At 47.8% G+C, this 27,800-nt stretch overlaps 10 protein-coding genes across 10 annotated transcripts; 7 read left to right on the forward strand and 3 right to left on the reverse strand.

Moving 5' to 3' along the window:
* The first annotated feature begins 5,880 nt into the window (after positions 1 to 5,880).
* On the forward strand, positions 5,881 to 7,000 carry IAQ61_007526 (uncharacterized protein). Its single transcript, XM_003842289.2, has 2 exons — positions 5,881 to 6,094; positions 6,142 to 7,000. The coding sequence occupies exons 1-2, from the start codon at positions 5,938 to 5,940 to the stop codon at positions 6,732 to 6,734; spliced, it is 750 nt and encodes a 249-aa protein (XP_003842337.1). The 5' UTR covers positions 5,881 to 5,937; the 3' UTR covers positions 6,735 to 7,000.
* Positions 7,001 to 7,756: 756 nt separating this feature from the next.
* IAQ61_007527 (uncharacterized protein) lies at positions 7,757 to 10,621 on the forward strand. Its single transcript, XM_066097619.1, has 3 exons — positions 7,757 to 8,067; positions 8,126 to 8,913; positions 8,987 to 10,621. Exons 1-3 carry the CDS (start codon positions 8,065 to 8,067, stop codon positions 9,234 to 9,236), a joined length of 1,041 nt encoding a protein of 346 aa, XP_065952116.1. The 5' UTR covers positions 7,757 to 8,064; the 3' UTR covers positions 9,237 to 10,621.
* Positions 10,622 to 10,755: 134 nt separating this feature from the next.
* IAQ61_007528 (uncharacterized protein) lies at positions 10,756 to 11,454 on the reverse strand (the record flags this gene model as incomplete). The annotated part of the gene is made up of 1 exon (XM_003842286.1): positions 10,756 to 11,454. One exon carries the CDS (start codon positions 11,452 to 11,454, stop codon positions 10,756 to 10,758), a length of 699 nt encoding a protein of 232 aa, XP_003842334.1.
* An 863-nt stretch (positions 11,455 to 12,317) lies between these two features.
* On the forward strand, positions 12,318 to 13,160 carry IAQ61_007529 (uncharacterized protein; the record flags this gene model as incomplete). Its single annotated transcript, XM_003842285.1, has 1 exon — positions 12,318 to 13,160. The coding sequence occupies one exon, from the start codon at positions 12,318 to 12,320 to the stop codon at positions 13,158 to 13,160; it is 843 nt and encodes a 280-aa protein (XP_003842333.1).
* Positions 13,161 to 13,923: 763 nt separating this feature from the next.
* Positions 13,924 to 16,020, forward strand: IAQ61_007530 (uncharacterized protein; the record flags this gene model as incomplete). The annotated part of the gene is made up of 1 exon (XM_003842283.2): positions 13,924 to 16,020. The coding sequence occupies one exon, from the start codon at positions 13,924 to 13,926 to the stop codon at positions 16,018 to 16,020; it is 2,097 nt and encodes a 698-aa protein (XP_003842331.2).
* Positions 16,021 to 16,336: 316 nt separating this feature from the next.
* Positions 16,337 to 20,212, reverse strand: IAQ61_007531 (uncharacterized protein; the record flags this gene model as incomplete). The annotated part of the gene is made up of 3 exons (XM_003842282.1): positions 16,337 to 17,439; positions 17,488 to 19,898; positions 19,968 to 20,212. 3 exons carry the CDS (start codon positions 20,210 to 20,212, stop codon positions 16,337 to 16,339), a joined length of 3,759 nt encoding a protein of 1,252 aa, XP_003842330.1.
* Positions 20,213 to 21,429: 1,217 nt separating this feature from the next.
* IAQ61_007532 (uncharacterized protein) lies at positions 21,430 to 21,630 on the forward strand (the record flags this gene model as incomplete). The annotated part of the gene is made up of 1 exon (XM_066097620.1): positions 21,430 to 21,630. The coding sequence occupies one exon, from the start codon at positions 21,430 to 21,432 to the stop codon at positions 21,628 to 21,630; it is 201 nt and encodes a 66-aa protein (XP_065952117.1).
* A 53-nt stretch (positions 21,631 to 21,683) lies between these two features.
* On the reverse strand, positions 21,684 to 23,336 carry IAQ61_007533 (uncharacterized protein; the record flags this gene model as incomplete). The annotated part of the gene is made up of 1 exon (XM_003842281.2): positions 21,684 to 23,336. One exon carries the CDS (start codon positions 23,334 to 23,336, stop codon positions 21,684 to 21,686), a length of 1,653 nt encoding a protein of 550 aa, XP_003842329.2.
* A 262-nt stretch (positions 23,337 to 23,598) lies between these two features.
* IAQ61_007534 (uncharacterized protein) lies at positions 23,599 to 25,030 on the forward strand (the record flags this gene model as incomplete). Its single annotated transcript, XM_003842280.2, has 2 exons — positions 23,599 to 24,324; positions 24,374 to 25,030. The coding sequence occupies exons 1-2, from the start codon at positions 23,638 to 23,640 to the stop codon at positions 25,028 to 25,030; spliced, it is 1,344 nt and encodes a 447-aa protein (XP_003842328.2). The 5' UTR covers positions 23,599 to 23,637.
* Positions 25,031 to 25,675: 645 nt separating this feature from the next.
* Positions 25,676 to 27,541, forward strand: IAQ61_007535 (uncharacterized protein; the record flags this gene model as incomplete). Its single annotated transcript, XM_003842278.2, has 1 exon — positions 25,676 to 27,541. One exon carries the CDS (start codon positions 25,676 to 25,678, stop codon positions 27,539 to 27,541), a length of 1,866 nt encoding a protein of 621 aa, XP_003842326.2.
* Between the last annotated feature and the right edge of the window lie 259 nt (positions 27,542 to 27,800).

Genomic DNA, 27,800 nt, shown 5'->3' on the forward strand with positions numbered 1-27,800 from the left:
GCGTATAGTTCTACTATATTATATAAAAGTGTAGGATAATATAATAATAATAGAGGTGCTAGAGATAGGGATATATATAGAGATTGCACTAGCCTACCTATAGATAAGTATAGCCCTAAAGACTTTATTAGGGCACCTAGTTAAATATAGTAGAGTCTAATAGCAATTTCCTAGAGATATCTAGGCTACCTATCTAACCTAGGTCTTAAAGGTAATTATATATTAGGTTTAATAGGATAACCCTTTAGTAAAGGTAGAGATCTAGAAGTACCTAATAGGAGATTTAAATAGAGAAAGGATAGGAGTATAGATTAAGAAAAGTTAGGTTAAGATAGTAAAGGAGTTAAAGAAGAATTAGGCTATCTGCATTAAGAATAAGAAGCTTATATTTAGTAAGGATAAGGAAGCTAGGGTACTAGACTAATCCTACTTTAGTATAAAGGGGGTACAACCTACTAAAGTAGGAGAGTAGTAGAGGTATAATAGATAGATTAAGTAATTAGAGACTCTAGATACTATTAAAAAGTATCTAGGAGCTATTAAGGAGGAATAGAAGGCAGAGGGATCTAGGCGCTTAGGGCTAGGCTTTATAGGAAGCCTAGTAAGGGCATAGAGGAGAACTATTTTATTAAGTTTAGGTTTAAGATTAGAGACCCTAGATACTCCTACTCCCTTACCTAAAGCTTAACAAGCTAGGAACTAGGGTTGTAGACCTAGAGGAGGAGAGTAAGGGCTAAGCTTAATAGGTCTAAGCTTAAAGGAGGGGGAGGTTTGTGCTATAGCATAGGATATATAGGAGAAAAATAAGGCTTAGCCTAAAAAGTTAGGTAGATTAAATAGTATAAAGGTATAAAGGATTAGAGGATATAATAGTATAACTCCTAGAGACTTTACTTTAACTCTATACTATTATCTTTTCTCTTATATTCCTGTATTAAATTTATATCCTCTACTATAGGATCACTACTATTAAACCTTGCCCCTCCTACTTCTCCTTGTTTAAATAGGTTACTCTCCCTATTAGTTTAATAGGAGTAAGAAAGTTAGTAGGTAGAGGGCTAGATATAGGCAGGCTATAGATAGGGGTCTATACCCTAGGTAGCTAGAAGTAAAGGTAAAGGTAAAGGTAAAGGTAGAATTATTTTGTAAGAACTTTTCTTTAAGGAGGGATCTAAACCTAATTATAAGGATAGGGACTATCCTTTTTCTATAGGAGGGGGTACTATAATAATAAGGTAGAATTGCTTGCCTATTATTCTATACTAAGTTAGGCCTAATAAAGGCCTAACTTACTAATATATATAGAGAGCAGCTCGCCTATAATTAGGATAGGTATATTCTTCTTATCCTTTTATACAAGACCTATAGGTATAGGAATCTTATCCTTTTCTATATAGACGCGCACTCCTATATACCTTTAAGTTGTATAGGATACCTATTAGATGCCCTACCTACCTAAGTTGTTACACTTTCTACCTATAGTATCTTTAATAGGATAGTTGTACGTCTACTTAGCAACTACAATCCTTAAGGCTAGCCTATGCCTCTACTATTTCTTTAAATAACTACCTAACTTGTTAAAGCGTTTAAATAACTACTTCTAATTTAGCATGCTTATATAAATATTCGCGACCTTTGTAGCTACCTATAGGGGTTAGTATAGACTCCTAGCCTGCGTTACTACTAAAGATATCCTTATCTTTAGTACTATATATTATAGCAATATTTATTGCTAGTTTAATAGAGCTAAGATAGCCCTATAATAGCGTATTAAGGGCTAATAGTATAGATAAGAGTAGGCTAGATAGTTAATTTAGAGGAGGGCTATATATCTAAGAAAATAAGCTAGGTATAGCTATAATATATATAATTAATAGAGAATATCTTAAATATTAATTTGCTTATAGAGGCAGGACTATAACGTGTTATAGTAGATAGGATATACTAGGTTAAGTTATATACTATATCCTTATACAACCTAAATCTAAGTATTACTAAAACCTGTCCTATTATTCCTTAGACGCTCTAGCGAGCTTTGCCTTGCGGCCAGCGTGATTAGTTAAGGAGCTTTTAGCGCAACGCTAATCCCTTTAGAGTTCCTAGGAGTTTTTAGCGTTGTACTAGCAGGGGTAAAAGCTCGTTAGAGGGGAAACGTTATTCGTCTAGGTTGCAATAAGAAAAGTGTCCTAGTTATAAGCCTTACCTTACCCAAATTAGTTAATATCTGACAGCTAGTAAATTAGTACTGCAGGGGATGCCGCTAGATAGCCCGCAACTAGTACTAATAGTATTAGTGTATAGTATTAGTAGTATTACTATAGTAAAGGAAAAGGATTAACTTGCTATAACTTAGTATATTAGCTATATATCTATATTTTCACCCCTTATAGAAAAATAATTATCTAACGTAATAAGACGCGCGGCTTAGCTACAAGCCTCTGTAGTACTCTAGCTCTGCTAGAGTACTAGGAGCTATATAGGGATTTAGTAGAGGGGCTAGTAGTTATAGAGCGTGTGGCTAGGTTAGTAGCTACTATAGTAGCTACTATAGTAGAAAATATAGGTATACTAGTTACTATAGGTAGCCTATTTAACTACTAATTTAACTATTAGAAGGCTAATTTTAGTAGTTAAAATTAGTAGTATATAATATATATTAAGTTAGTAGTAGTAGTAGTAGTAGCTATTAATATTAAGGTTAGTAATAATACTATAGTATAGGTAACTATAGTAGAGGTAGAGGTTATAGGTAAGAGTAAGGAGCATATAGATAGGCAGAGGCTAGTAGGGGTTATAGTAAAGGTAGAGGTTATAAGCAAGGTAGAGGCTAGGTTTAGGGTAGGCAAGGGACTATATATACCTACTTAGTAGGTCGCTGCTACCTTATATAGGCTAGTATTAAGGCTAGTATTAAGGCTAGTAGTAAGGCTAGGTTATTATTATTAAGCTATTTAGCTATAGTAGGCTTGCGCCTTATACTAGACTACCTAGCGCCTTTATAGTAAGAGCGTTTTACGCGTTAATTAGTAATAATAGTCTTAGGCTTATAAGGGGTAGTAGCGAGTGTAAGGCTAGGAGCCTATCTATAATTAACCTACTAATATAGGTAGTAATTGCTAGCTTATAGGGCTATTAAATAAAGCTTAAGATCTGCAAGTTTATACTAATAGGGTAGACTAAGCGAGGTAGTATATCCCCTATTACAGGTAGTAAAGTAGTAGGTAGGATCTACCTATTGTTTGCGGATCTTATTATAAGCTTTAATTAAGGTTTTTATAGTTACTAATAGGGTATACCTTATTATACGGCTAAATACTACTATAAATAGGTACCCCTAGTAGTTAAAATAAAGCTAGTAATTAGTAGCTATATCTATAAGTTCTATAGTATGTATATATTTATTATAGAACTAGAGTAACTACCTAAATAGGGTAAGGATATTACTCTAGCTACTGCGTAGCTAGTCTTTAATCGCGTAGTAGGCGCCCTTTACTTTACTTATTATAGTAAGCCTAAAGTAAGGTTATTAGTTAATATAATAGCTTACAAGCTTATTAGCGTAAAGGTCTAACTAATACTACCTAAGATAACTAGTAGTAGTAGCTAAAAGGTTCTTGCACTTCTATAAATTACTAGCATAGTCTACTTTAGTAGGTAACTTAAGTAGCTTATAATAGAGCCCTATAAACTCTATTATACACTTATTATCTACCTAAACGCAACCTTTACGTTGTTGCCTAAACTTAGTAGAAATCTTTAAGCATAGATAGGTAAGAACGTCCTTATTAAGGTGCTAATAATAGAGGAGAATCCTAGGGTTATTATATACTAATTCAAGCGCGTTAATAAGTGCTTAATCCTAATTAGTTACCTAAAGTTATATAGATATAGAGTGCTTAGTAAATAAGTTATAGAGTTAGGTAAGCACCTATTTAAAAGTAGCCTTATCTTAGTAGTTAATAAGCGCAACCCTAAGGTAGATAGTTTAATTATAACTACTTAAGCCTACTAAATTTAGTAGTAGAAAGTTGTATTTATTTATCTTAAAAGTGTAGTTAATAATAAGCGCGTTAGGCGACTTTTTTAGCAGTTAAATATAGCCTAGGTAGATAAAAATAATAGTAGTAATATAGTTATCTAAATTAATACTATGTATATTTTATAGTATTAGTAAGCTACATATAGATTACTAGATAGTCTATATAGTTAGGTTAAGTTATTTTAAACTAAAAAATAAGAAAATTAAAACCTTAACACTATAAGAAATATTATAAGATATTGTAATAGTTAGTGTTATAGCCACGTATAGGCTACTAAGTAGCCTATGCGTAGCTAAGTAAGCGAGAGCAACACTAAAGTTTCCTTAACACTAGCAAAATCCTATAATAAAATCCTATAATAACTTACTAGTGCTAGTACTTATTCCTATCTAACTTGTCTATTAACGCCTCTATTATTATCTTATTACCTAGCTCTACTTACTACTATTACTAATACTTATTATATATATCTTACTATAAAAAAATAGTATCTAGATACGTGTCTTATAGTATTAATAATGCTTATTTTAAGCCACGCGCTATCTTAAAAATCTTCTATAGTTACTCCCTTATATTTAGGGTGCGTGTTACCTAGCAATACCTTGCTATACTATAGGAATTCTCTATAGGAGGATAATTATAAGTAATACTCTAGTAGTTTTAAGCCTATTTTACCCTCTATTAACTACCTAAATTAGTGTAATCTTTAGCTATAACCTAAAATTATATAAGGTAGCTATATTTACTAGTACTTGCCCTAGGCTAGGCGTGCTCTAGGCGCTATTTCTTCCTATTATAACGCTTACCTTTATAGTTATAGCGTATATTAAGCCTATACTAACTACCTTACTTCTACTTAAAGTAGTTATACGCTACTCTATAGGTCTTACCCTACTTATTAATAGCCTCTATTACCTTATTAAAGCTTAGGTAGATAGCCTTAGGTAGTAGGGGATAGTTACGCTTAATACTTATTAGGTCCTAGAGGTTAGTAAGATTATAGTCTCCTTTACTAACCTTACCCTATACGCCTATATAATCCTAGTAGTAAGGGTAGTAATTATAATATTAATAGCTACAAGGCGTATATAGAATATTAGGAGTATTAGATAGAATAACTAGGTTAGAATCTAACCTAGAATCTAATATTTCTTCCTACTTAGTCTCCTTATCTTTATCCCTATCCTCTAGGGGTTATATAGCTACCTAATTAGGCTTATTAATATTAGAGTTACTACCTAACTTAGAGCTCTACTTATTAAAAACTTTAGTATTATATATAATACTACTAGTATAGGGCTCTATAATAACCTTATATAAAGCCTTAGAGGATATCTAAGAGTTATCTAAGTTAGTTAGTAATATAGATTAAGTAAGTAATATTTCTATAAGATAAAAAGTATAATAATTAGGTGTGTTTTAATAGATTTTAGTTAATATAGCATATTAGGTTATAGCTATTGCCTAGTTACTATAGGTAAAAACTCTACAACACTATATAACTAGGTATAGATACTAATATCTACTAATACTATATACTAATACTATTAATACTAGTCGCAGGCCATCTAGTAGTATCCCCTGCAGTACTAATTTACTAGCTGCAGGATGTTAACTAATTTAGGTAAGGTGAGGCTTATAACCAGGACACTTTTCTTATTGCGACCCGGACGAATAACACTTGCCTCGTCAGAGCGTTCTGATGAATGAGATAAGGTGGGCGCTCGGTGGTGGATCACGTTACCTGAGCCCTGCGGAGCTCATCACGTGCTCAACGCGTCGCGCTAGTTACCCAAGTACAGCGCCCGCAGTCGCAAAACACATAACAGATAACTCCAAACTCATCTACAACCGACAAACAAAAGCCCGAATTCGACGCCAACACGTACCAAGCGCAATGTCTAAGCAGGGTACAGTCGTAGAGCAAAAGCAACTCTTCCTGCAATCCCGAAAGCACTTCTTATCGCGTGGAATAACACCTTCGGAACGATTGTTGCGCATCGCAGACGACAATGGCATCGAGCTCGGCGTACTGAAAGGCGTTTTAGATAAAGGTAATACAATATGAAAGCCTTGATGGGACTAGAATTGATAACCATAGTGAATCGCAACTTGAAACAACACTCCCGCAAAGTCTACTCCCGTCAAATGATCGAGCACGTCGTCGAGCAAATCGACACTTTATACTGGGAGGCCGGCGCCCAGTCCATACCCTCTGACAACGAAGACGATACAGAAGTAGATCTAGAGGAAGGATCAAATATACTCTACCAGTCCGACGACCTCACCCTCGACACCAACATTGCCAAATTGCCCTCCACCTTCCCCTCCTCCTCTTTAAGCAAAGTATCCCAAGACGACTACCTTGCCATGCTCACCCGCCTCCAAGACCTCTCCGCACAACGACAAACGCTTCAAAATCGCCTAAATACCTATCGCACACTGCTTTCGCTCCTAGAACCGTATCGCCAGCCAAGGGAAAAGATACAGCCGAACTTGGTGTGGAAGGATGCACCTCTAGCACCAGAGTTGGCGAAGACGAGGACCTTGGCGGTCAGGGTGGCAGGACGGGTGGCGGAGCGGTTCGGTGAAGTGCAGGTTCCTGCTACGGCAGAAGAGGAAGACGGTGATGTTGATCTAGGGGGCTTAGAGGAGAGAAGGGCAAGGGTTGAGAGGGTGCTTGGGAGTTGGTGATATGTTTTGGATGATGGGATTTGGTTGGGCATTTGGTTGGGCCTTTGGTAGAGTTGATTTGGTGTTTGCATATGATACCCTTGGAATTATGGTCATTGATAACGATTATTAGCATCATTTTTTGTTTTGGGTTCCTCTTTCATGGACTCATGAACTGTGTTAACATGTCTGTTGTTCGTGAGATGTTGCTCGTGGGAGGATCGTTGTTGTTCGAAATGGGTTCACTATTGGAAGAAGGAAACATGGGGACCAAATGCGTCGACAGCTTTAACGGTGTCAAAGGAGATTTGACTAGTGATCAAGTCATTCGGCATGAATTCTGTCCCTAGATTTATCAAGATTGGCAGCGCTCCATCTTAGCCCAATAAATTGTCTCGAGTAAGCAGCATGATCACCGTTTGGTTAGGCCACATGATTGGGTCATCAGGATAATAAGCAGCGAGGGGATATATAGCCAAATATGCGATCGCCTAACAGACGAGGTGTTGCGATTCAGGCCTGGATCACAGGTTTCTAAGAAATCCTGTAATTCTTTGCAGACCTGGCAATGCTTCCTCATGCTACTTGGAGCACATCACGACGAACGTGCAAGACAAGGCTGAAGTAAGGTTAGCGCTTCCGACAGATCCACGGCTAGCTGAACAAGGAATCGTGTATTCATTAACATCTGCACGACCGCGCGGCGAGTGCTGAGCCAGTCGTTCTTGTCGCAGAAAATAGACTCAACAGGTATATGAATGAAGGCATTGGGCGGTTACAACCAAGAATTTTTACTTGGTATCTTCTTGGCTTGCCGTCCAGACAATCGGAATTGCTTTGGAGTCTGCACATGCGAGATGCGCGTCGAGACATGGTGCTTCCTATGTCTTGATCCAAGAGCGAAAGAGATATCGCCTCTAGCGTGAAGGTACGTCTGACTGATTGACACAAAAACACCAATGTCTTGTATCTTTTTTTGACTGTTAATATCATATCGTGTTGACGACTGAGAATTGGGCACCAACAGCAGTGTCCCGTATCACCGCTCATCTAAATTCCCCCGCAAAGACACCATGCGTAATACGGCAGAAACTTAACTGTCGGGGGACCGCCAATGGAGCCGGTATTCGTGTGAATGACAAGCACAGCCCTCTGCGTGGCAAAGTTTGTGTAGATCATCGAATCAGCTCTGGACATGTCATTTGGCTTCGTCATTCCTGGACGGTTGCAGTGCTTCTTTGTGGTGTTGCATGGTTGTCGGATGATGTCCCATCAGTCAATGCTGTCAATTTAACCTTGAGAGCATACGATCATCTCCCACAACGCTAACGATGAAGAAGCGTGATGATCGATGGTGAAGATTCCCATACGTGAGCCAAGAGCGGGTCGTTACGTCTGACTACTGTACCTAGTTCCGCTCGGACCCTCCCGCTCAGACTGGGCGAAGACGACAACACCACAACTCCTTTGTCTCCCACAACTTCCTCAATGTCTCGCCATCAATGGCGGTCGCGCTTAGATATGCGGCCATTGTCAATATCATCACCCTCATCATCTACTTCATCTACACCTGCATCTCCATCTGGCTAGTTTTCCGCCAGGGACTGGGCCGGAGCGCACCATGGATCTGGCTGACGTTGTTAGGAGCCTGTCGGCTGACGCAGGTCTCGCTGGACCTGGCTGCCACAACAATGTATCCCGTAGGAAGTAGCTCGAATACGAGCATTGAGAGTGGTGTTGCGATTCTGACTACCATGGGACTCACGCCACTGTTTATGGCGACGACCAGTCTGCTCAACACCACCACCAGGCCCAAAGGGCGCCGGATGCAATGGATCCTACTCATGGTACACATACCTTTGATCATCTCCTTTATCCTCATCGTCGCGGGCGGTATTGACCCGGATTCCCGCGATGGACCAACTTTCGCCGCGACCGAAGCCACCAAAGCTGGTATTGCGCTCTATCTTGCATGCTTCATCGTCCTCGTATGGGCGACGACTGTCATCTCCGCGCGCCTTTACCTTGCCGATGCAGACGAAGTCAAAATCCTTACCACCGTAGTTCTAAGTCTACCCTTTTTCGTTGTCGACGTTGTGTATATGATGTGTTTTGCCTTTGAGGATTGGGGCGAGGAGGATACTTGGGAAGACATGAAGTTCAACGTCATCAGCGGCAATGTGACTATACAACTCTGCATGTATGTATCTCAACAACTATTTCCCCTAATACGATGCATATCGCCACGAACAATTTCGCTAAACCTACTGCAGGCAAGTTGTCATGGAATACATCATCGTTGCGCTGTATCTCGGTCTGGGCCTTGAACTGCCCGGCAAAGCTGCGAGACTGAAGAAGCAAGTAGAAGACCAAATGGACCAAGCAAGAGCACTGGATGCTGATCAGCTCCAAGAAACGGTGTTATGGAAATTACACGACTGGGTCTCGCGAATCGTCGCTGCAATGATCATGCCAGCATTGCAATTCGCACATTGGATGTTGGGTAAAATTTTACGATCATGACGGAGCTACTGCATTTCGAAATCAAACAGCATTCTCAATTGATCACGACAAACACGTATGAAACAGTCTCAGACCAACATCCGGCATCACGTGGAAAGCCTAGTGATGGTCCGATCCAAGGAAGGTTTCCGACAATACACAGCAGGGATTCAGTTCCACACTGGGCTCCATTCAACCCCACACGCTAACCAGGTAATATGGCCGAACCCTTGGGAACTAACCATCGTCAACGATTACTAGAATGGCAATTCACACGCTATACGACGTACAAACAATGAAATCAAACCCATCAAGACTCAAGCAATTCGTACCGTAGGCGGCTTTGCCGCTTAACTACCGATCTGCCGGCTCGTGGTAGACCACAATCATAGCACTCGAGGCAATATCTGCAAGTTTAGGGGCGGATCCTTGAGTGGGAAACACAAGTAATGCGCTTGAGGGTATGATCAATGAACTCCGCATGATCTGTTTGTCATCTCGACGATCTAGTTCTATCAAAGTACGCCCAGCATACTTCCAATCCTTTGACGTCACGGTACATTCTCAGGCCTTCAGACACACCGAAATTGAATTTGGCACTGTTCATAATCATCAGGCCCAGTCTCCGTACACAACATCTGTCAGCACAAATACCTCCGCTTCCTCGTTACATTACAAGCCAGCCCACTGCCCTCCTTCTGCATCGTTGGCTTCGACGTACCATCCAGCAACAACAACCACGATATTTTGCCGGGCAAGCTGTTCCACAGCTTCATTTCTCAACCCACTTTTATGATGTCGCACCGCTATCCAGGCGATCCACTCTCAATCATCCAATGTAGAAGAATCATCGTCTGTAAAGACCGAGATGGGATCCTGGGGTATTATCAACGCGAGTGAAACGGTATTCCCGCGTTGAGTTAGCTGCAGGGTTTCCTTGTCATATCAAGAGGGTCATTGCGATTCCTGTTCCACCGGAAGATGATCGTGAGGCCAGACTGGGAAATGCAGCCAAAAGTACGAAAATAACTGACTGTAGAGGGTCTTGAAGCGTGATGGGACTGCTGTGCTGAGTGGGCTGAGATCTGGGAACGAATCACGATCATGCTTGAGCACGGAAAGGAAGAGAATATTATCCCCAAAATTGAGACTAGATGTGAATGACGGCTGAGATGTTTGCCGAGCTGAAATCCGATCGTCTATAATTATTGTGAGACTTGTGTTACATTGATGAGAATTGATGGTAAATCTGACTTCTTAGACTTGAGGAATATGTTTGTTTGTGACCGCGAGGTACCGGTAGGGCTGCCTTCGCGGAACTTACCACGCACTCACGGCAATTTTACACACTCCAGACATGATTCTTATTATACGATAAACCAAAATTTGCATTTAAGTCAGATGAGTCAGCCATACGCTGATACAAAGGCACAGTAGGGTACTTTAAACGAAGAATTAATGCCAAGCGATTAACCTAGAACGAGCAAGAAAGGAACATACAAACCTAGAATCACGACCATCCTACCCTTCAATTCCATATTTACGGCCTTAGTCCAAACAAAACATAAGCGTTGCAGCGATTCATCTCTTCCAGATCCGCCCGCGAACAACAATTCTTCTTCAAAAACGCCTCTACTTCTGGGTCCTGTTCCTGTTCCTGTTCCTGTTCCTGTTCCTGTTCCTGTCCCCCACCACACTTCCCCTCTGACGCTGCCTCATGCCCACGTCGACTAGTGCGCGGCAGGAAACCCATTCTTTCCTCCGCAATCATCCAAGTATCACAAGCCCCTGAATTCGAGCCAACAAGCACATGACTCGGAGGCGTATCCCTCCAGCGTGTATTCTCCTCTGCCTTCACCCTGGCCTCCACCCTCTTCGCTTCCGCGTTTAGAAGAACGCCAACCTCATGCCAGTACGCCTTGAGAATCCATCTAGTTTGGTGCATATGACACAGATGATGTCTTCGGTACTTGAGGTGGTTTTTCTGCATCGCCTGCCGGTATCGCCCGTCGACTTCTATGAGCTTGGCGAAGTAGTGCGATTGCAGCCGGTTGCGCACCGACGCGTTGAGCAACATGTCGGCTGGGCGCACGATTAGGTTGCTCTGGGCTTGCATGATTGGTATGTCTTCGGTGTGGGACATGGCGATTGTCCCATATTGGAGACACGGCATGGGAGAGCCTGGTTGGAATCGCCTTTGCGACTTTTGGGATGCTGGTGGTGGTGCAAGGTTCTCCATGGTTCTGCAATAACGATTAGGAGTGCATAGCAGGTAGAAGGTCTGGTGTACATACGATTGTGTTGTGTTAATGATGTTGTGCGTAAGAGGATTGTAGCTGACTGGGTTGTGCAAGAGACGTGGGAGTGTGCCTTATGATAGGTTTTGTATGTTGTGCCTACTGTGGTCTGTTTACAATCCGTGTTAGACTACATGAATATTCATCTTGATGCTATGGATAGGCTAATGAGCATGCAGGAAAACCATATGATCGTTATTTCTCCTAGCAAATTGTTGGGAAGCAGCAAATGTGCATCTGGAGCCGAAAGTAGGGGTCGATGTATACAGCCTGCATCACATGGTGAGTCTGAGGGTCCATTACCATGTAAATTTCAGCATATAAATAGAACGTCTCTAAACTTCGCCCCAGACAGAAAATCAGGGTTGCATATGTACCTCTGACTTGGTTGCCATACCGGTAAACCACGTCCCAAAGTTGTTGGGTTAGGCTACCATTAAGAAGCATGTCGGACTAGGCGGCCGACGTAACGCGATACCTCCGATAGCCCTTGCACATCATTGTTTGAGCGTGGTAATAGAATGCTTGTAGTGAATTCGCATGAGCAACTTGCAATGAAGGTGCAGCAATTCATGAGGAGTTCACTACAGTAACTGTGATCTGTTCTGCCATTGGCTAACTCTCGCTATCAAGTGGGACTAGCGGGGTTTCCCGGCAATAACGTCATGACCCCCTCCGGTACACCAATAACTCTGTCCTCTGCTCTGACCAGACCTCAAGTGAGGCACAACTTCATTTTACGACGTCTGATCAAGACTTCCCCCATCCACCACATTCGACGCGTGCAAAAGAGATAGTCCCGGAAATGTTGCGTGAGCAAATGAAAGAGGTAGACCTTCTGATCCTTGGCGCGGGCTGGACGTCGACCTTCCTGATCCCGGAGCTCGAAAGAGAAAAGATATCGTATGGAGCAACAACAACAACTGGAAGAGACAACACGATGCCCTTTAAGTTTGAGCCGGACTCTGGCGACGCAGAACAGTATAAAAATTTGCCCGCTGCAAAGACCGTACTCGTTACGTTTCCTCTAGTAGGGCATGGACAGTCAAAGACCATCGTGGGCCTGTACCGTTCCATACACGGCGCGAAGAACAATTGGGTGCAGCTTGGATCCACAGGGATATTCAACCAGCTACCTAACGACTGGAGTACCGATGACTCGCCCTACGATCGATCGGATAGCCGCGCTGTGGCTGAGGACGAACTGCTGCAGCTGCACGGCTGCGTGCTCAACTTGTCTGGCCTCTATGGCGGTGCTCGCGTACCACGCACCTGGCTCCCGCGCTTGGGCAAAAGCAAGGACGATGTTAGGAAGAGAGGTGCCGTACACTTTGTGCACGGTGAAGATGTAGCACGTGCCATTGTGGCTACGCATCGCAAGTTTACTCCAGGGAAGAGATGGATTATTGCAGATTTAAGGGTGTACGATTGGTACGATCTCATCATGAGCTTCAGCGCCATGACGGAGACGGATAGCGTTGAGGCTGCCGAGACTGCCCAGCACTTTGCAACTTGGGTCGGCGAGCTGATGGAGGAGGAAAATATCAGGGCGCTACCAAGGGAAATGAACTCGTTGGGACGCAAGCTGGATTCGAGGGGATTTTGGAATCATCATGGGGTCTGGCCAAGGCACAAACGATTGGCATAGATGTCCTCCATCAGGGCATCTCTGGGTGGGCTATCTGTGCTGGGACAAGTGAGCCAGGTTAGCCGGAGTACTGGGGGAAAATCATCGTGGGAAAAACTCTCTGCCGACGACCTCGTAGTCATTCCCGAACCTGGATTGATGGGTAGCGAGCCCACGATGGCCTCCTCATCAGCAAAAACACAGCCATCGTCCCGAATAATCAGCAGACCAAATTCCCTAGAGCTTCATAGGGTGTATCGTGCATCTATTGGTAGTAGAATATCCCAACATTTCACGCAGAGAGCGAATATTCTCAGAGCTACTATTGGGTATGTTCGTTGGGTGTAACTATTCTAGGTGGCCCCCTTCAGCGATATCAAAGGTACGATCATTTGCAGCCACCCAGAGCCATGGATATCTTTCTACCATACTATGAGGCGTTTTATGCTTGCAAAGCTGCATAGTCGTATGCATCCTAGAGAAATATCACTCTAGCATGATTTCCAAGTCTATTTAAGCTGATATTGGATTCTATTGCTCCTCTATGCTTTACACATTTTTCTCAGTGTTCATCATGGTCTTTTATAATCACCCTACTAGCATCCCAATGCCTACTATCATGCCTTCTATAGATGACGAGTTCGCAGACGTGCAGGACTGGCTTAACGAGGATAGTTTTTGGCAGCCAACGCCTATGCGAGTCCAACAGCCTGTATGTCTCCTAGATCCTCTATCCAAAATTCAAATTAACCGTGCGTAGAATGGATACGCTCCAAGCCATAGCATGGCTGGTTTCAATCTGCACAACGGCAACGCATATGCTCCTGGCAATGGCATGGCGAACGGCAACCTACAAGGGTTCTACGCGTATCCCCCTGGAGGCAGCACCCAGTGCGGAAATGCTCCTGGACAAATGTCCATGAGCTGGGAAGCACGAGCTGCTGTGCACCAATTTCCAGCCCAGAACTTGCCCCAGCAGCAGTGGGGCCAGGGGTTTGTAGGCGCTGCCCCGTCACAGCAGCAGCCGCAACAGTGTAACCAGGCATACAACCTGGCTTCTTCTGGGCAATTTGCCCAGCAATATAACGCACCTTGGGGTCTGCCGGCGGCTGGCCCGTCACACCAGCCGCTCCAGCAGCACAGCCTGGAGCAGCACCATGGCCATTCCGGGCACAGGGCCCAGGTCTATAATCAGCCTTGGGATTCGACAGTGGCTGGCCCGTCATACCAGCCACTCGAACAGGGTGACCAGTTCTTTCCCGAGTTCCTGCCTGTTGCCCTGTCACAGCAACAGTATGCCCAGGCCCAGTTCAGGGATGAAGTGACGGAGGCACCAGTAGCCCCTCCAGTCATTGACCTGACTGGTTGTCCTTCTTCTCCCTTTTCTCCCCCGTCTTCCCCTGCTCCCACTACTCCTCCTACTCCTTTGCCTGCTCCCGCTCCCCTGCCACCACCAGCCGCAGGCGCAGAAAGCCCGGTGCCAAAGCAGCCCACAAGGGAGCGAATCACCTACCTACGGAAGAACATCATCCAACACCGCAACGACTACCCCGTCGCCTGCACCCTCTTCGAGAGCTGGGACAAGCTCACTAAGCAGCAAAAGCAGCGCTACTGTTCCGACTACTGGCCCAGCAACGAAGCCGCCCTCGCCAACCTCCATGAAATGGCCAAGCTGAGCCCCCAATTCCCAGTCATATACACCCACATGATCCAGCACGCCGCCGCCGTCCAAGCCGCACTTGCCCTCACCAACGAAGAAGACCGCAACACTGCGCTCGCCGACGCAGAGACGGCACACGCAGCACGAACCGCAGAGTTGCAGGCAAGTTGCAACATTGCCATGAAGCTGAGGAGCCTGGAGGAGGAGCGCGGACAGTACAGGGCGCTTCGGACAACCATCCGCGGCAAGAAGCAGGGTAAACGCAAGATTGCACACCGACAAGAGATAGCAGCGACGGTGGCAGTATTGGACGAGGATATAGCGGCTATGCGGACGGATCTGGCGATGACGGTTGCGCAGCGCGAACAGGCGATGCACAGGAGGCGGGAGATTAGGAAGGCGAATCTTGCAAGGCGGAAGGCAGAGGGTCAACAGGCGAGATTGGAGAAGCAGGAATGTCAGAAGATGGAGAAGGCGGAGAAGGCGGCGGGGAAGAAGGGAGGTCGTGGTGCGGGTGGGAAGCGCAAGAATCGGGATGAAGGGGTTGTGGATGCGCCTTCGTCGAAGAGAGTTAGGGCCGAGGAGCCAGAACAGGAGATCAGGAGCGAAGAGGCAGACGAGGAAGGCTCGTTCCATGACGCAGACGACTTGTTTACTCGGTTTTTCGAGGATGAGGACGAAGAAGACGAGGATGAGATGGCGTCAGGGCAAGAGGTCTCCTCCCCCAACGTCCACGACGCCATCGTTCAAAGCATAGAAGACGACTCAGACGACTCAGACCACTCAGACGACTCGATCCAACCAGAACACGTCTCCTCCCCCAAACCCTCCGCCCTGACCGCACTATTCGCCACAGACTCAGACGCCGACTCAGACGAGGATGAAAACACACCTCCTCCGCTCTCCGCTCTGCAATCCCCAGTCGCACTCTCCTTCTCCGCTACCGTACAGCAGTCAATAGAAGTCTTGGACTGGGACTCGGACTGGGACGCAGACGCAGACGCAGACACAAATGCAAATGCAGACGCAACCGCAACCGCAACCCCATACCCCACCAAACCACCCACCCGCGCGCCCAGCCGATGTGATTCCCTCTTTGGAGACCTAGAGCTAGAGCTAGATCTATACCAAGACCAAGGGCACGGTCAAGACCAAGGGCAAGACAAGGAAAGCGTCATCGACGAGGATGATTTCTTTGGCGGCGAGTTTGCAAATGTATGAGGTTGGAGATGGACGAGGTAGATGTAGATGTAAATGTATGAGATGGAATGAAATGAAGAAGATTGGTATATACGTGTATGCATATGTTGTGTATGTGTATGTGCATGTGCATGTGTATGTCTATGCCAATAATGCTAATGATTTCGCTGATGCCAATGCAATGCTTACCATGATAAAAAAAAGGGAACAAAACCCCCCGTTTGAAACGAGGGGGTGAAGATGGAAAACACACCACCACTGCCATCACCATCATCCCCTAACATCTCCACTGACACAGTAAACTCCTCTACCTTCTACCCCTCTACCAACCCCCATTCTAAACCTCAATATTCTCAAACGGATCGCGATCAGGCGGCAACCCACGAAACACAACCTTGCCATCGGCCCCCAACCTCGCGCCCACACTTGTAATCCACACCTTCTTCGTATACCGGCCCGTGCGCTCAATTTCGTCCTTAGCGACACCAAGCTCATCGTGCGGGATCCACACGGCCGGCTGAATGGCGCGCGTGGCCGGGTGCTGAAAACTCCTCTTAATGAGCTTTTGCCGGGCCGAGGGTTCAATGTCTGCCAGTTCGTCGTCGATGCCGTCGAAGAGGTTCGAGGCTGGGAGGACGGCGGCTTCGGTGTCGTGGAGAGGGCGAGCGGCTGTGTCGAGGCCTTTGCGGAGGGTTGTGGTGAGGAGGGCGAGGGGGTCTTTGGGGGCGTGGGCAGAGGTTTTGCGGGTGTTGTGGTGGGAGCGGCTGCGGGAGCGCGGTTTTTGGAGGCTGGTTTGCGATTTTTCGGCCCAGTTTGACTTTGGGCGAGACTGCGAGGACGAGTTCAAAATCGCTTGGTTGCTGTCCATGGTGTTTAGTTCGTAGGAATCTGGGCCGTAGGGTGCTTCGCGCTGGTCACGTGCTTCGAGGCGGTTCATTTCGCTGAGGTGTGCGAGTTCGCGTTCTTCAGCTGTGCGTTTGGCGTTTTCTTCGCTGCTCGTAAGAGGTGCATGCTCGTCGTCTTCGTTCTCACCCTTCTCCCAGCGGCTCGCCTGTGCGCGTTGAAACTCTGCATCGCGAAGAACAGCCTCATCTTCAAAAGTGATGGGGAGGTAGGTGAAGAGTGGCCCAAAGGCGCGATTGAGGACGAATTGGTAGAGCACTGTGAAGCCAAGGATGATGATCATAATGATGGCCTGTGGGAAGCAGGCAGCTTCGTTCCGGGTATCGCGCTGCAGAAAGAACAGACCAATGAGGCAGAGCTCGAGAAAGTAGAGGCCGGTAAAGAGTTGGTTGACGGCTTTGGGGAAAATGAGACCGTTGGTTTCGGCCTTGGCATAACTGACGTAGATCATCTGGTAGCGGTAGGTGAACCAGAAGAGGCAGAAGGTGATCAACATCATTATAAGGATGAGAGGCGATACGACAGAGTAAATGATACCTGGTTCATATTAGTTTAACTCAGTCAAAGCATCGCCAAGCAACTTACCAATAGCACCAAAATTGGTGTACACAGGTATCATAGTACCCCAGTTGATCCCAGGGCGACTCAGCACTCTCGACACCTTCTCTCTCGCCGTTGTGTCCATGAACCTTAAGAAGACGATGACGGCAACCGCACCAATCTGAAGCAATGTACCAGAACTGATACTAAGTGACTGAAGAATCATGTAAGAGAAGAAGTAATTGGCAGCTTTGGGCAAGTTCTTAGCCAACGTTGCCGGAACACTAATTGGGTCGTTGACGAGGTCCTCAATCGCAGTCGTTATACCCGTAGAGATGGAGACGACAAGGAACAACTGCACAAAAACGAATGCAAAATAAAAGTTCTGGACGAGCAGTTCGCGCTCACCAGATGTCGTTGTACCCGTCATGCCAGCCAAGAAGCGGAGCGTAATAGGCAAGACGGCGAAGAGAATCGCAAGGAATAGAGGAGGCAACACACCCTGGATGAAACTGATGAGCCACTCGGGAAGCTTGTTAATCCAGGCCAGCCAGGGAAGCTGCTCCGTCAAGGTTTGGACTTGCGACAAGGCACCGGTAAACGAGACTGGAATACCCCAGAAGATGACAAGAGCAACGATGATGACGATGACAGCGAACATGCGAAGGTAGCGTTCCCACCACTTCATGGACAAATTATCCCAGAGCACGTAGGCAGGATTGACCTCGACGGTACGAGGCGCCATTTGTCGTGGAATGTGATGACTGACCGATTGACAGGCCATGTGGGCTGCGACTTGATGGTTGAATTGGATAAAGGCAGAGTTCATCAGTGGGAACCGCTCGGGATGGGCTTGGTCGTCGGCGATTTCGACATTCAAACGAGCCAGTTCCTTGCGGCAATAGTAAATGGTGTCCACCTTCTTACCAATGAAGGGAAGAGAAGGCCACCAAGACTTGTCGAAGAGTGGAATACGCATAGTCTCTCGATCCTTCGGCTTGAGGTATTGTCTCCACAATGCAGTCTCGTCGTCCTCGGCGAAAGCATCATCATAAAGGCCAGCAAGATTGTACTTGATATTCTGCTTCTCACTGTCCTTGAGTTCCATGGGTAGGACCTCGCCCTCCTGACGGAATGGATTTGGACTTGCAAAATCGGCTGCTCCACTGTAGACGTCCTTGAGCTTCTGCCAGTACTTGAATTTGGATTTCTTTGGATGGGCCTCTTCGGCCTCTTCCTTGGTCGCAGGTGCTACCATGGCTTTTGGCGAATTTGGTGCAGAGTCCGTGCCTTCGGAGCCGTACTTCTCCTTGGCCAGAGGAGCCTGAGTATCGCTGCTGGCGCCTCGATGGGGGTAATCCACCGAAATCGGAGAGTCTACGTGATCATCGATACCGTCCAACTGTGCTGGGGCGTTTCCGTCTTGAGCATGAGTATGGCCCTTTTGCTGCTTTCCTGCAAATACACCACGAACACCGCCCAGCATCTTTTTGTTGAGGCGATCGACACCCTGACCCACGTCACGAAATCCTTCTCCGACGGCGTGGATGCCTTCCCCAAGGAATGGTACAGGGAAGTGTTGCTTCTTCCTGCTCGGTGAAGAGGAGCGAGAAGACGACGACGAGGTAGAGGCCGAGCTCTCCTCAAGCACCTGCTGCAGCTGCGCCTCAATTTCGTGAGGGTTACCGGCGTCAGTACCAGAATCATAGGTCTGCTGATTGGCAACATGATCCTGTCTTGCTTCCTCCTCCTTTCTCTCCTTCTTGGACATTTTCTTCTTGCCAGCCTGCTTCGCCGCCTTCTCCTCCCGCTTCTTGTGTTCCTTGGTGCAGTTGATGATCAGGTTCGTCTCCGCCACCTCGAGCGCTCGGGCAATCTTTGTCCTCTGCGCGACCTTCTCGGCCAAGTCGTCAAAATTGCGATTGATCCAGATATCCCTGATACCACCCGGAAAAACATCGTAGAGAGCATCCAGCGCAGGCACCGTGAGCCATTTCTTGGGGATGCTCTGCACGAGAATGGTCGTCGCCGAGGCGCGCATGCGATGTTCGGGCATGGTGAGCACGGTCTGCCTCATGCGCACAAATTGGCGTAGCGACAGGTAGAAGTTGAAGCAAACCCAGCACACGACCAAGACTGCGAGGACAAGATGGGCCCATAGACGATGTACCTTTTCTGGCACACCCACATTAGGCCAGGCAAACATGTCCAGACCTGCGACACCTGCGACATCACCAATGTGGTTGATTGGTAGCAGAATAGGCAGGATCAGGATGGCCATGGGAATGAAGATGCGCAGGAGGAGTTGTAGGTATTGGATGAAGAGGTAGCCATCCACACCGGCGATTCGAATCAGTTCGCGGTCGCCGATGGTGAAGACATTCTTGAACGACTCGATTGCGGTGACGGGCGCTGCTATGCGCTTTGCCTGGGGCACAAAGGCGGTCTTGTAGTAGCTGATTTGTTGTGGTTAGTTGACAGCGAGCCATTGTCATGGCCGAGGATTGGAGCACAGCACAACGTACTATATCTTGTGGAACAGACCCTGTCGCTCTGCCGATTTTTCATTTTGGAGAATGTCTTTTTCCGCGCTCTTCTTTGTCTTGTGCAATTTCCAGTTTCCGCTGAGAATCAAGAAGACGGTGATTTGCACGCCAAAAATTATGGCAGCGGTGGAGAGGGAGGCGGCAAAATTCTCTATGCTCTGGTTTTCTCGGTCTTGGGCGGCGCCTGCGGTTGGCTTGCTTGAGGGTGCAGCAGTGGTGGACATGACGTGCGATCCCTCAGTGGGGCTTTAGTGTTGTTGTAGTGACTGTATCGTGAATCGTGAAGATGGTTTGGTGTGTGTGATTGTTTGATTGATTGTTTGATTGGGGTGGAAGGAAAGCAAAGGTCTCCCCTGCGCTGCGCCCTAATTGCTGGTGGCCATGGAGTCACTTCCAGGAAAGCAGAAGTAGCGTACGGTCGCAAGTGCTGGATGAGTAGGTAAAGTGAGGAGAGGGAGAGGGAGAGGGAGAGGGGGGCGTAGGTGGGGGGGGGTTTGAACAGTGTACAGTGGAAGAGAGAGGGTTTGACAATGGAATGCGAACAAACGGGCGCATTCACACACACAAAGAAGGGCTGCAGTGATGGATAGACAGACGGTCATTGGCTGTGCGACGTGTTTCAAGCCAATGCCTTGAAAGCCCTGCTACGCGGTTGTCGGATCCTTGGCGCACATCATTGGCACACACACACACACACACACACACACACACACGCACACACACACACACACGCACACACACACACACACGCACACACACACACACACACACACACACACACGCACACACACACGCCAGCTTCGGCCCACTTGCTGTTTGCTAGCCAGCCGCCGCCCAGCGCCCAGTGCAGAGTGTGGCCAGAGAGATACTAGAGTACTCTACTACTAGGTAGGCAGGCAGGCCAGTTGCTGGCAGCCAAACAAGCGCTATCCTGTCATCGAAGGCGATACCTGCCTACCAGATACTGTGGCGAGAGGGTAGAGTAGGGACTTGTTGTGTTGTCGATGTTGGATTGTGGAGCTGGACAGACAGTTGGACTCTGACGCAGTGTCATCTGGAAAGAGAAAGCCCAAGTGCTACTCTACCACAATGGGCAACAGACAAGGATAGGCCTTTACACCAGACAAGGACAACCTTTTGAATGCTTATCTTGTCTTGCCAACGAATCTTGGATCTACTTGCTCCCATGTAGGGCAAGAAGCTTGAAGCAGAACTCAGGAATCAAGAATCAAGAATCAAGAATCAAGAATCAAGAATCAAGAATCAAGAATCAAGAATCAAGAATCAAGAATCAAGAATCAAGAATCAAGAATCAAGAATCATTCACCTACCGCTGGCTGGTCGCACAGATGGTCAAGCTGTTGATGATGACGCGTTTGTGCAGCGCTTGTACCGCAAGGCGCACCCCACGAGCCATCATCTCGGTACCGTTTTAGCGTCCATGTCCTTTCAGCCAGCCATCGTGGGTTCCGATTCATACCCACCCATTCGTGCACAGCGAGATTGGTATTGGTATACTGCAATGGAACCGCTCAACCTGAGCCGGCCCGAGGCTGAAGTGGATCGAGCAACACATTCTCAAGGCATCTGTATAGAGAGCGGAATCACAAACGTCTTGTTTCTCAAAGCGTTCGAATACTGAGCAAATGCGTTGAACCATGGTTGCAAAAATGACTAGGCTGACTGAGTACCAGACTACGTATCCCAATATTTCGACTTTGGTCGCAACGGAACAGAGTCAAGCATGCTGTCCAACTTACTCAGTGTACAGGGCTCCAAATGATGTTCCATGACATGGGCCTCATACTCTGCTCCGTCTTTTCCGTTGATGCCGCCGATCCAATCGCACCCTGTGCTAGGACAACGCAGCTCTCCAAACGATGTGTAGTTGACATGTTTGTAAATTTGATGGCCCCTCAAGTGCACCATGCTCTTGCTTCTCGCTCCACAGCCCGGTAGCTGGCAGGACCAGCGATCTGCTCCTCTCCAAAACGATTTGCCCGGCTCGTCGGCTTGGGAGAGTGGGTAGCGGTAGGACGAGTGCGTGTTTGTCGTCCAGCTTAGAATGTTCTCGACGGTCTGGATGGCGATATAGGGGTAGGATGTTGTTGTGTCTGGCTCGGGCGGTGGGTAGAAGGTATCGGAGCTGACAAAGTGTCGTGTGGGCGCATCTCTTATCTTTGCACATTCTTTGCATGGACGCATCTCTGGTCTCGTCCGAGAGCATAGAGTAGGATTCATACTGGCCAGCCGGCGGTTGGCGTCGGTATATCCGCAGATGGTAGCGAAGCGGAAATCCGACAGCGCGTTGCGCAGAGAAAGGGGGACGTTGGAGTGAGGTTGCCAGATAAACTTGCTGTTCACCGGGAAAGAAGGGATCGTTATCGTCGACCGCTTAGGGCAGTAGACGTCTTTTTGCTCGACTATAAGAATGACCGTGGGATTTCGTAGGTTGGGGTCCAAGAGTGCAGCACATGCACGAGAGAAAGGTGTGTCCAAGGTAAAAGCCAAACCCCAAGGAATCCAAATCGTCAGGGCTCGCATGTGCCACTGTGAGATCAGTTTTCCAAGAGCTTCTTGCTTATCTTTTGATGTCTTCTGGCTACCACATCCCACCATGTTGTGCTGGGAGCCATCAAAGCTAGCACCGAACATTGCGCTACATACATGCCCAGTTCTCAACCTGAGATGGCCAAGTCGCGTAATGATCTTGCCGACTTGGTAACAAAGATGCTCCCTTTGCTTAACATGCAATTCGGGATCATAAGAGATGTCCGTTCCCGCACTATCGATTTCCAGATGGATCACCGAGTCCGGCAGCACTCCTATAATCCTGGCCAGCCAACTTTGGGGAACCGCAGGTACATCCAGATTTGGGTAGTCCCAGCCATCAGAGAAGTGTATAGAAAAGGTCGTCAGTCTACTAGTCTGTGCGAATATGTCTTCCAGTGACTTGAGAAATTCAGTGTTTCGTGGCATGGTGAAGAGGCTGGTGTTGCGTCGATGTTGAATTTCAATCGTTAGACTCTTCAGTAGCGATAGGTAGAGCTTCGAAGGTATCTCCAGGTCCAGGCTCGTTTCCAATTGCCCCATAAGATTACCGTTATCATATTGCACCTTGTTCCGACGCATGTCTGATTCGATGACAACTGTCGTAGCAAAGCCTAGTCCCTGATACAACCCCAGCCCAACTCGATGCCATTTCTGGCAGGTTCGAAGCGAGTTCCAGAAAAGGGTGGGGTACTCCGTTTCTTTGACGATTTTCAGGATGGATTCAAGGAGCTCCTCAGGAAGGTCATTGATAGGAGATAATGGCATTCTGTTCTCTATAGTACTTGTTTGTAGCATGTTGAACAGCGATAATGTGAATGAAATAGGCCGAATGAGTGTACTGACGGCTGACAAAAATTCTATCCACTTGGTGTTATATACACTCTGGAAACAGCAATGCTAACGCCCAAGATCAAGACAATGCATGTGACAAAGGCGGAGCGTCACTTGGTTCAACTGGTTCTAGATCTGGCTGAGGGCGGATGAAGTCACGTGTTAGCGCGTTCGCGTCCACGAGCTCTCATTGGCCCTCCTATATTGACCAACGGTACTGACGACATTACAACCAAGATGTAGACGACAGTGGTCTTCCTGTCGCATGTTCACGCATTGGGCGATAGTCAGCGTCATTTTACGCCCATCCCACAAGATAGGATCCCTTTTCACATCAATGAGAACCTCACGTATCTCTCGCGACACGGCGCGCATCATTGCCGCAAGTCAGACACAGCGCACCTTACGTCAAACGAGGACAGCGGCCAACGTTGCCGTGCACAACATTCGAGATGCCGCCACAGATAACAGTGACAGCGCAGATCACAATGAAAATGCTTCATCTGATTCAGAATTGAGCTCTGTGCCTACGGAGTCGGACACAGATGGTGAAGGGCAAGCAACGACGAAGAAGCGGAAAAGGGGCCAGCAAGCGCCAGTCGTGGTAAAGCGTGAGCGGGAAGAGGTGTCTATGGCAGCAATCAAATTGCCAGGTCAAGAAGCGAAGCCTAAGAAAGCGCGTCGTCAACCTGCCAAGAAGGTCAAGACGGAGAATGGTGGCGTCAAAGTAGAACCACCATCAAACTGGGAGGAGATCTACGCTTTGACAAGAGAGATGCGCCACGAGAACATCGCGCCGGTAGATACAATGGGCTGCGAAAGTCTTGCAGAGAAGAACCGATCACCACGCGATCGGCGTTTCCAGACTCTCATTGCGTTGATGCTGAGCAGTCAAACAAAAGACACTGTGACCGCGGTCGCAATGAGAAGCATGCAAGAAGGTATACCTGGTGTAAGTCTCCAGCCTCTTGCGTATACAATACAACTAACAGCAAGAGTAGGGCTTCAATCTCGAATCCGTGCTTGCGCTTGAACCGGCCGCACTCAACGCCTTCATCTGCAAAGTCGGCTTCCACAACTTGAAGACAAAGTACATTAAGCAAACCGCCGAGATCCTACGGGACAAGTGGAACTCGGACATTCCAGACACAGTAGAAGGACTGATCTCGCTACCTGGTGTCGGACCTAAAATGGCCTATCTCACCCTCAGCGCTGCATGGGGCCGCGACGAAGGCATAGGCGTAGACGTTCATGTCCATCGCATCACGAATCTTTGGGGCTGGCATAAGACGCAGAATCCAGAGCAGACACGCGCAGCCCTCGAGTCCTGGCTTCCCAGAGATAAATGGCACGACATCAACAACCTGTTGGTTGGGTTTGGCCAGACGATATGTCTCCCCGTAGGCAGAAAATGCGGCGAATGCAAACTTGCAGATCGCGGGCTTTGTCCCTCGGCAGTTGTGGGGAAGCGCACAAAGGTTGAGAAGGAAGAAGCTGTTGTTAAGATTGAAGCGCCCGGCGAAGAGGAAACTGTGAAGCAGGAGGTGGTCGAGGTAACGGTCAACGACGTCAAAGCTGAAGAAGTGGAGGATGTGATGCCTGATATGGAAGATATTGGGAAAAAGCCGAGTAAACGAATAACACGTCAGAAGTCGTAGTCCGGCTTTCGAGGCGTCTTATCAGATTGCTCACATGGCTTACTGTCATGGCCTGTGTGCAATTCCATAACGGTACTACCAATTCCACAATGGTTTTACTTGCATACTGATATATCCATATAATCCTGCGCTTTGCATCTCTTGAATTTGCAATAACGCAGGTTCCTTCGACGTCTCATTTCTACGCGTGTGTTCGACTATCGACGGCATCTTCACTGCAATTTTGTGAGAGGCTTAACAGCGGTGGAAATGAATGTCCTTGCAAGAAATCCCTCTATTGGTCACCCACAATCAACTTATGTGTTCATGCGGTTTGGTTTTGCCTTGAGCTGTACAGTGGCTCAACTATGATGGACTCGTTCACAATCTCCTCAGGCCGTTCTCTCACTCGCAAGAGCAGACTCCGCGACCGCGATCGGGACAATATCACTTGAGCCTCCATCTAACGCCAAATAAGTGAGAGATGTAGGGCAAAAGGCGAGCTCTCAGCAATTCACACAAGGTCTCGTCCTTCACCATGACCATGGCCAGCCCTAGCTATAAAACGCCCACGCCACCCATCTTTCCAAAACCTGGCTCCTACATCCGCGAGTCTTGATTTACATTAATCCATTTCACATATTCAACCCCTACATCCCATTCCACATGGCGATTCTCCGCAACCTAGTGCTCTGCACAGCCGGTACCCTCCCCCACGACTCCCCACAGATCAAAAAATGGATCCTCGCCAACGGAGGCACCTACACGCCCACGGTCCAGAATACGACAACCCACCTGCTCGCCTCCAAAGAAGCCTTCAAGAAGCCGCATCCAGCCGTCCAGCGCGCCACGGACCACGGCCGCGTGTGGATCGTCAGCTTCGACTGGTTCGACGACAGTCTGCAGGCTCGGCGCAAGCTCAGTGAGAAAAAGTACACGTGGGAGTCGTTAACTAGGGAGAAGAAGAAGGGGAAGGTGTTGAAGAGGGTGGGGGCGGTGGTGGATGGTAGGAAATTTCGCGAGGGATGTGAGAGGATTACGAGACTGACTGGCACAGGTACGTTTGTTAAGGGAGGGACGGCGGGTAGGAAGAGGAAGAAGTCGAGGAGTTTCTTTTTCGGCGCCGAGATTGAGGTCCCGGATGTGCCGTTTGTGTCTGCGGGGGAGGATTTGAGGAAGAGGAGGTTGGAGAGGGAGGAGGGTGCAAGGCAGAGTGAGGATGTCGTTGGTTTGGCTGTAGATCCTTTTACTTCTACAATGCCTCACTCCTGCTCTCCCATATCTTCTTCTCCTTTCTCCTCCCCAGCCTCAACATCGCCCTCCCATTCCAAATCCCCCGTCCAGACCCAAACTTCCTCCTTTCCCTTCCCCCTCGCCTCCTCTTCCTCTTCCTCCCCCCCGACAAAAGCACAACAAGCTAAGAACCCCCACTGGAAAGATCTCTACCACTACTACATGGACAGCACAGGCTTCGAGTACAAAATCGTACTCGCGCGGAGTAAACTCTCCACCAACAGCTTCGCACGCTACCACGTTGGACTCCTGGAAAGCCACGCCCGGCCACACACATACTGCGTCATAGCACAGTACACGCCGCCCGCCGAACCCGTCCCCACCACCGCCAGTTTAGCAGCAGCAGGGAATTCCCAGCACACAGACTCCATACCGCAGGACCTAGCTACACGCATCCGCGCCCTGCATCCAGGTACCGAAACGCCAGCGCAACCACCACAGCCACCACCACCACCCTTCAACCCCACCTCCACCTCCACTCCACCCCCATCCCCCACAAAACCACACACATCCCTCCTCACCCCCCACCACTCCGCCTTCCCCCCCGCCTTCCTCGCCTTCCGCCACACCTTCCGCGACCTCACCCACCTCGCCTGGGAAGACCGCTTCGCCGCCTCCGCACGCACCACACAGCACACACGCGCCCTTATACTCGGCATAGAACCCTACATCTACAAGAAACCAGACTTGGGGCTGCCGATGGGATTGCTGCCGCAGGTGGGCGGTGATGTATTTGCAGATGAGGCGTGGGTGTCTGGTGCAGGTGATGCTGAAACCCGGTATGTGCGGAATAGATTCGGGTTGCCGGGAGTGGATGAAATGTTGAGCGCGGAAGGCGTTGTTGGCGCGGAGGTGTTGTTGCAGAAGCAGCGGGAGGAGGAGGGTGGCGCTGGTGTTGAAGTGTTGGGGAATCGGGGACAGGGGAGAGGGGAGAGGGGAAATGGATCTGGGAGGTTGGATGGGCTTGGGAAGAGTGCGGGGGTTAAGAAGACGACAAATTGGAATAAGCCTTTCATTAATGGGGTTTCTGGGACGCCGAGGGCGGAGGCGAGTTTGCGTGCGGTTGTTGGTGCTGGTGGGGGTGCTGGTCTTCGAACTGGAGCTTATGCTTCAAGAGCCAACGGGGCCAGCATATCGAGTGGGAACACTGGACGTGTGGGCATGGGCATCGTGGGACTAGGAGCCAGAGTCCGGAAGAGATATGATGATCGGCCTTTTCCCAGCCAGCGGGAGGTTTGAGAGCGTGGTTGTGATTTGTGTTTTTTTCCGCCTAGATGAGGAGATTTGCTGGGGGGGGGCGAGGAAATCAAAATGTGAGAGATGGGGGTTGAGATTGGATTTTGTGGGGAGGGATGGTGTGTGGTTTGATGGGGAGTTTGCTTATGGATTCTTTGGGGAGGTTTAGAATACCAGGGCTTGGAGTCTTTGATTGGACGGATCTTTTACTAGATGGGCCTACACTTAACGGATATTCATGACAACTTTTTTTCAAAACCAT

This window comes from Plenodomus lingam (genome assembly GCF_022343315.1).
Source record: "Plenodomus lingam strain CAN1 chromosome Unknown contig_3, whole genome shotgun sequence".
Classification (NCBI taxonomy): domain Eukaryota; kingdom Fungi; phylum Ascomycota; class Dothideomycetes; order Pleosporales; family Leptosphaeriaceae; genus Plenodomus; species Plenodomus lingam.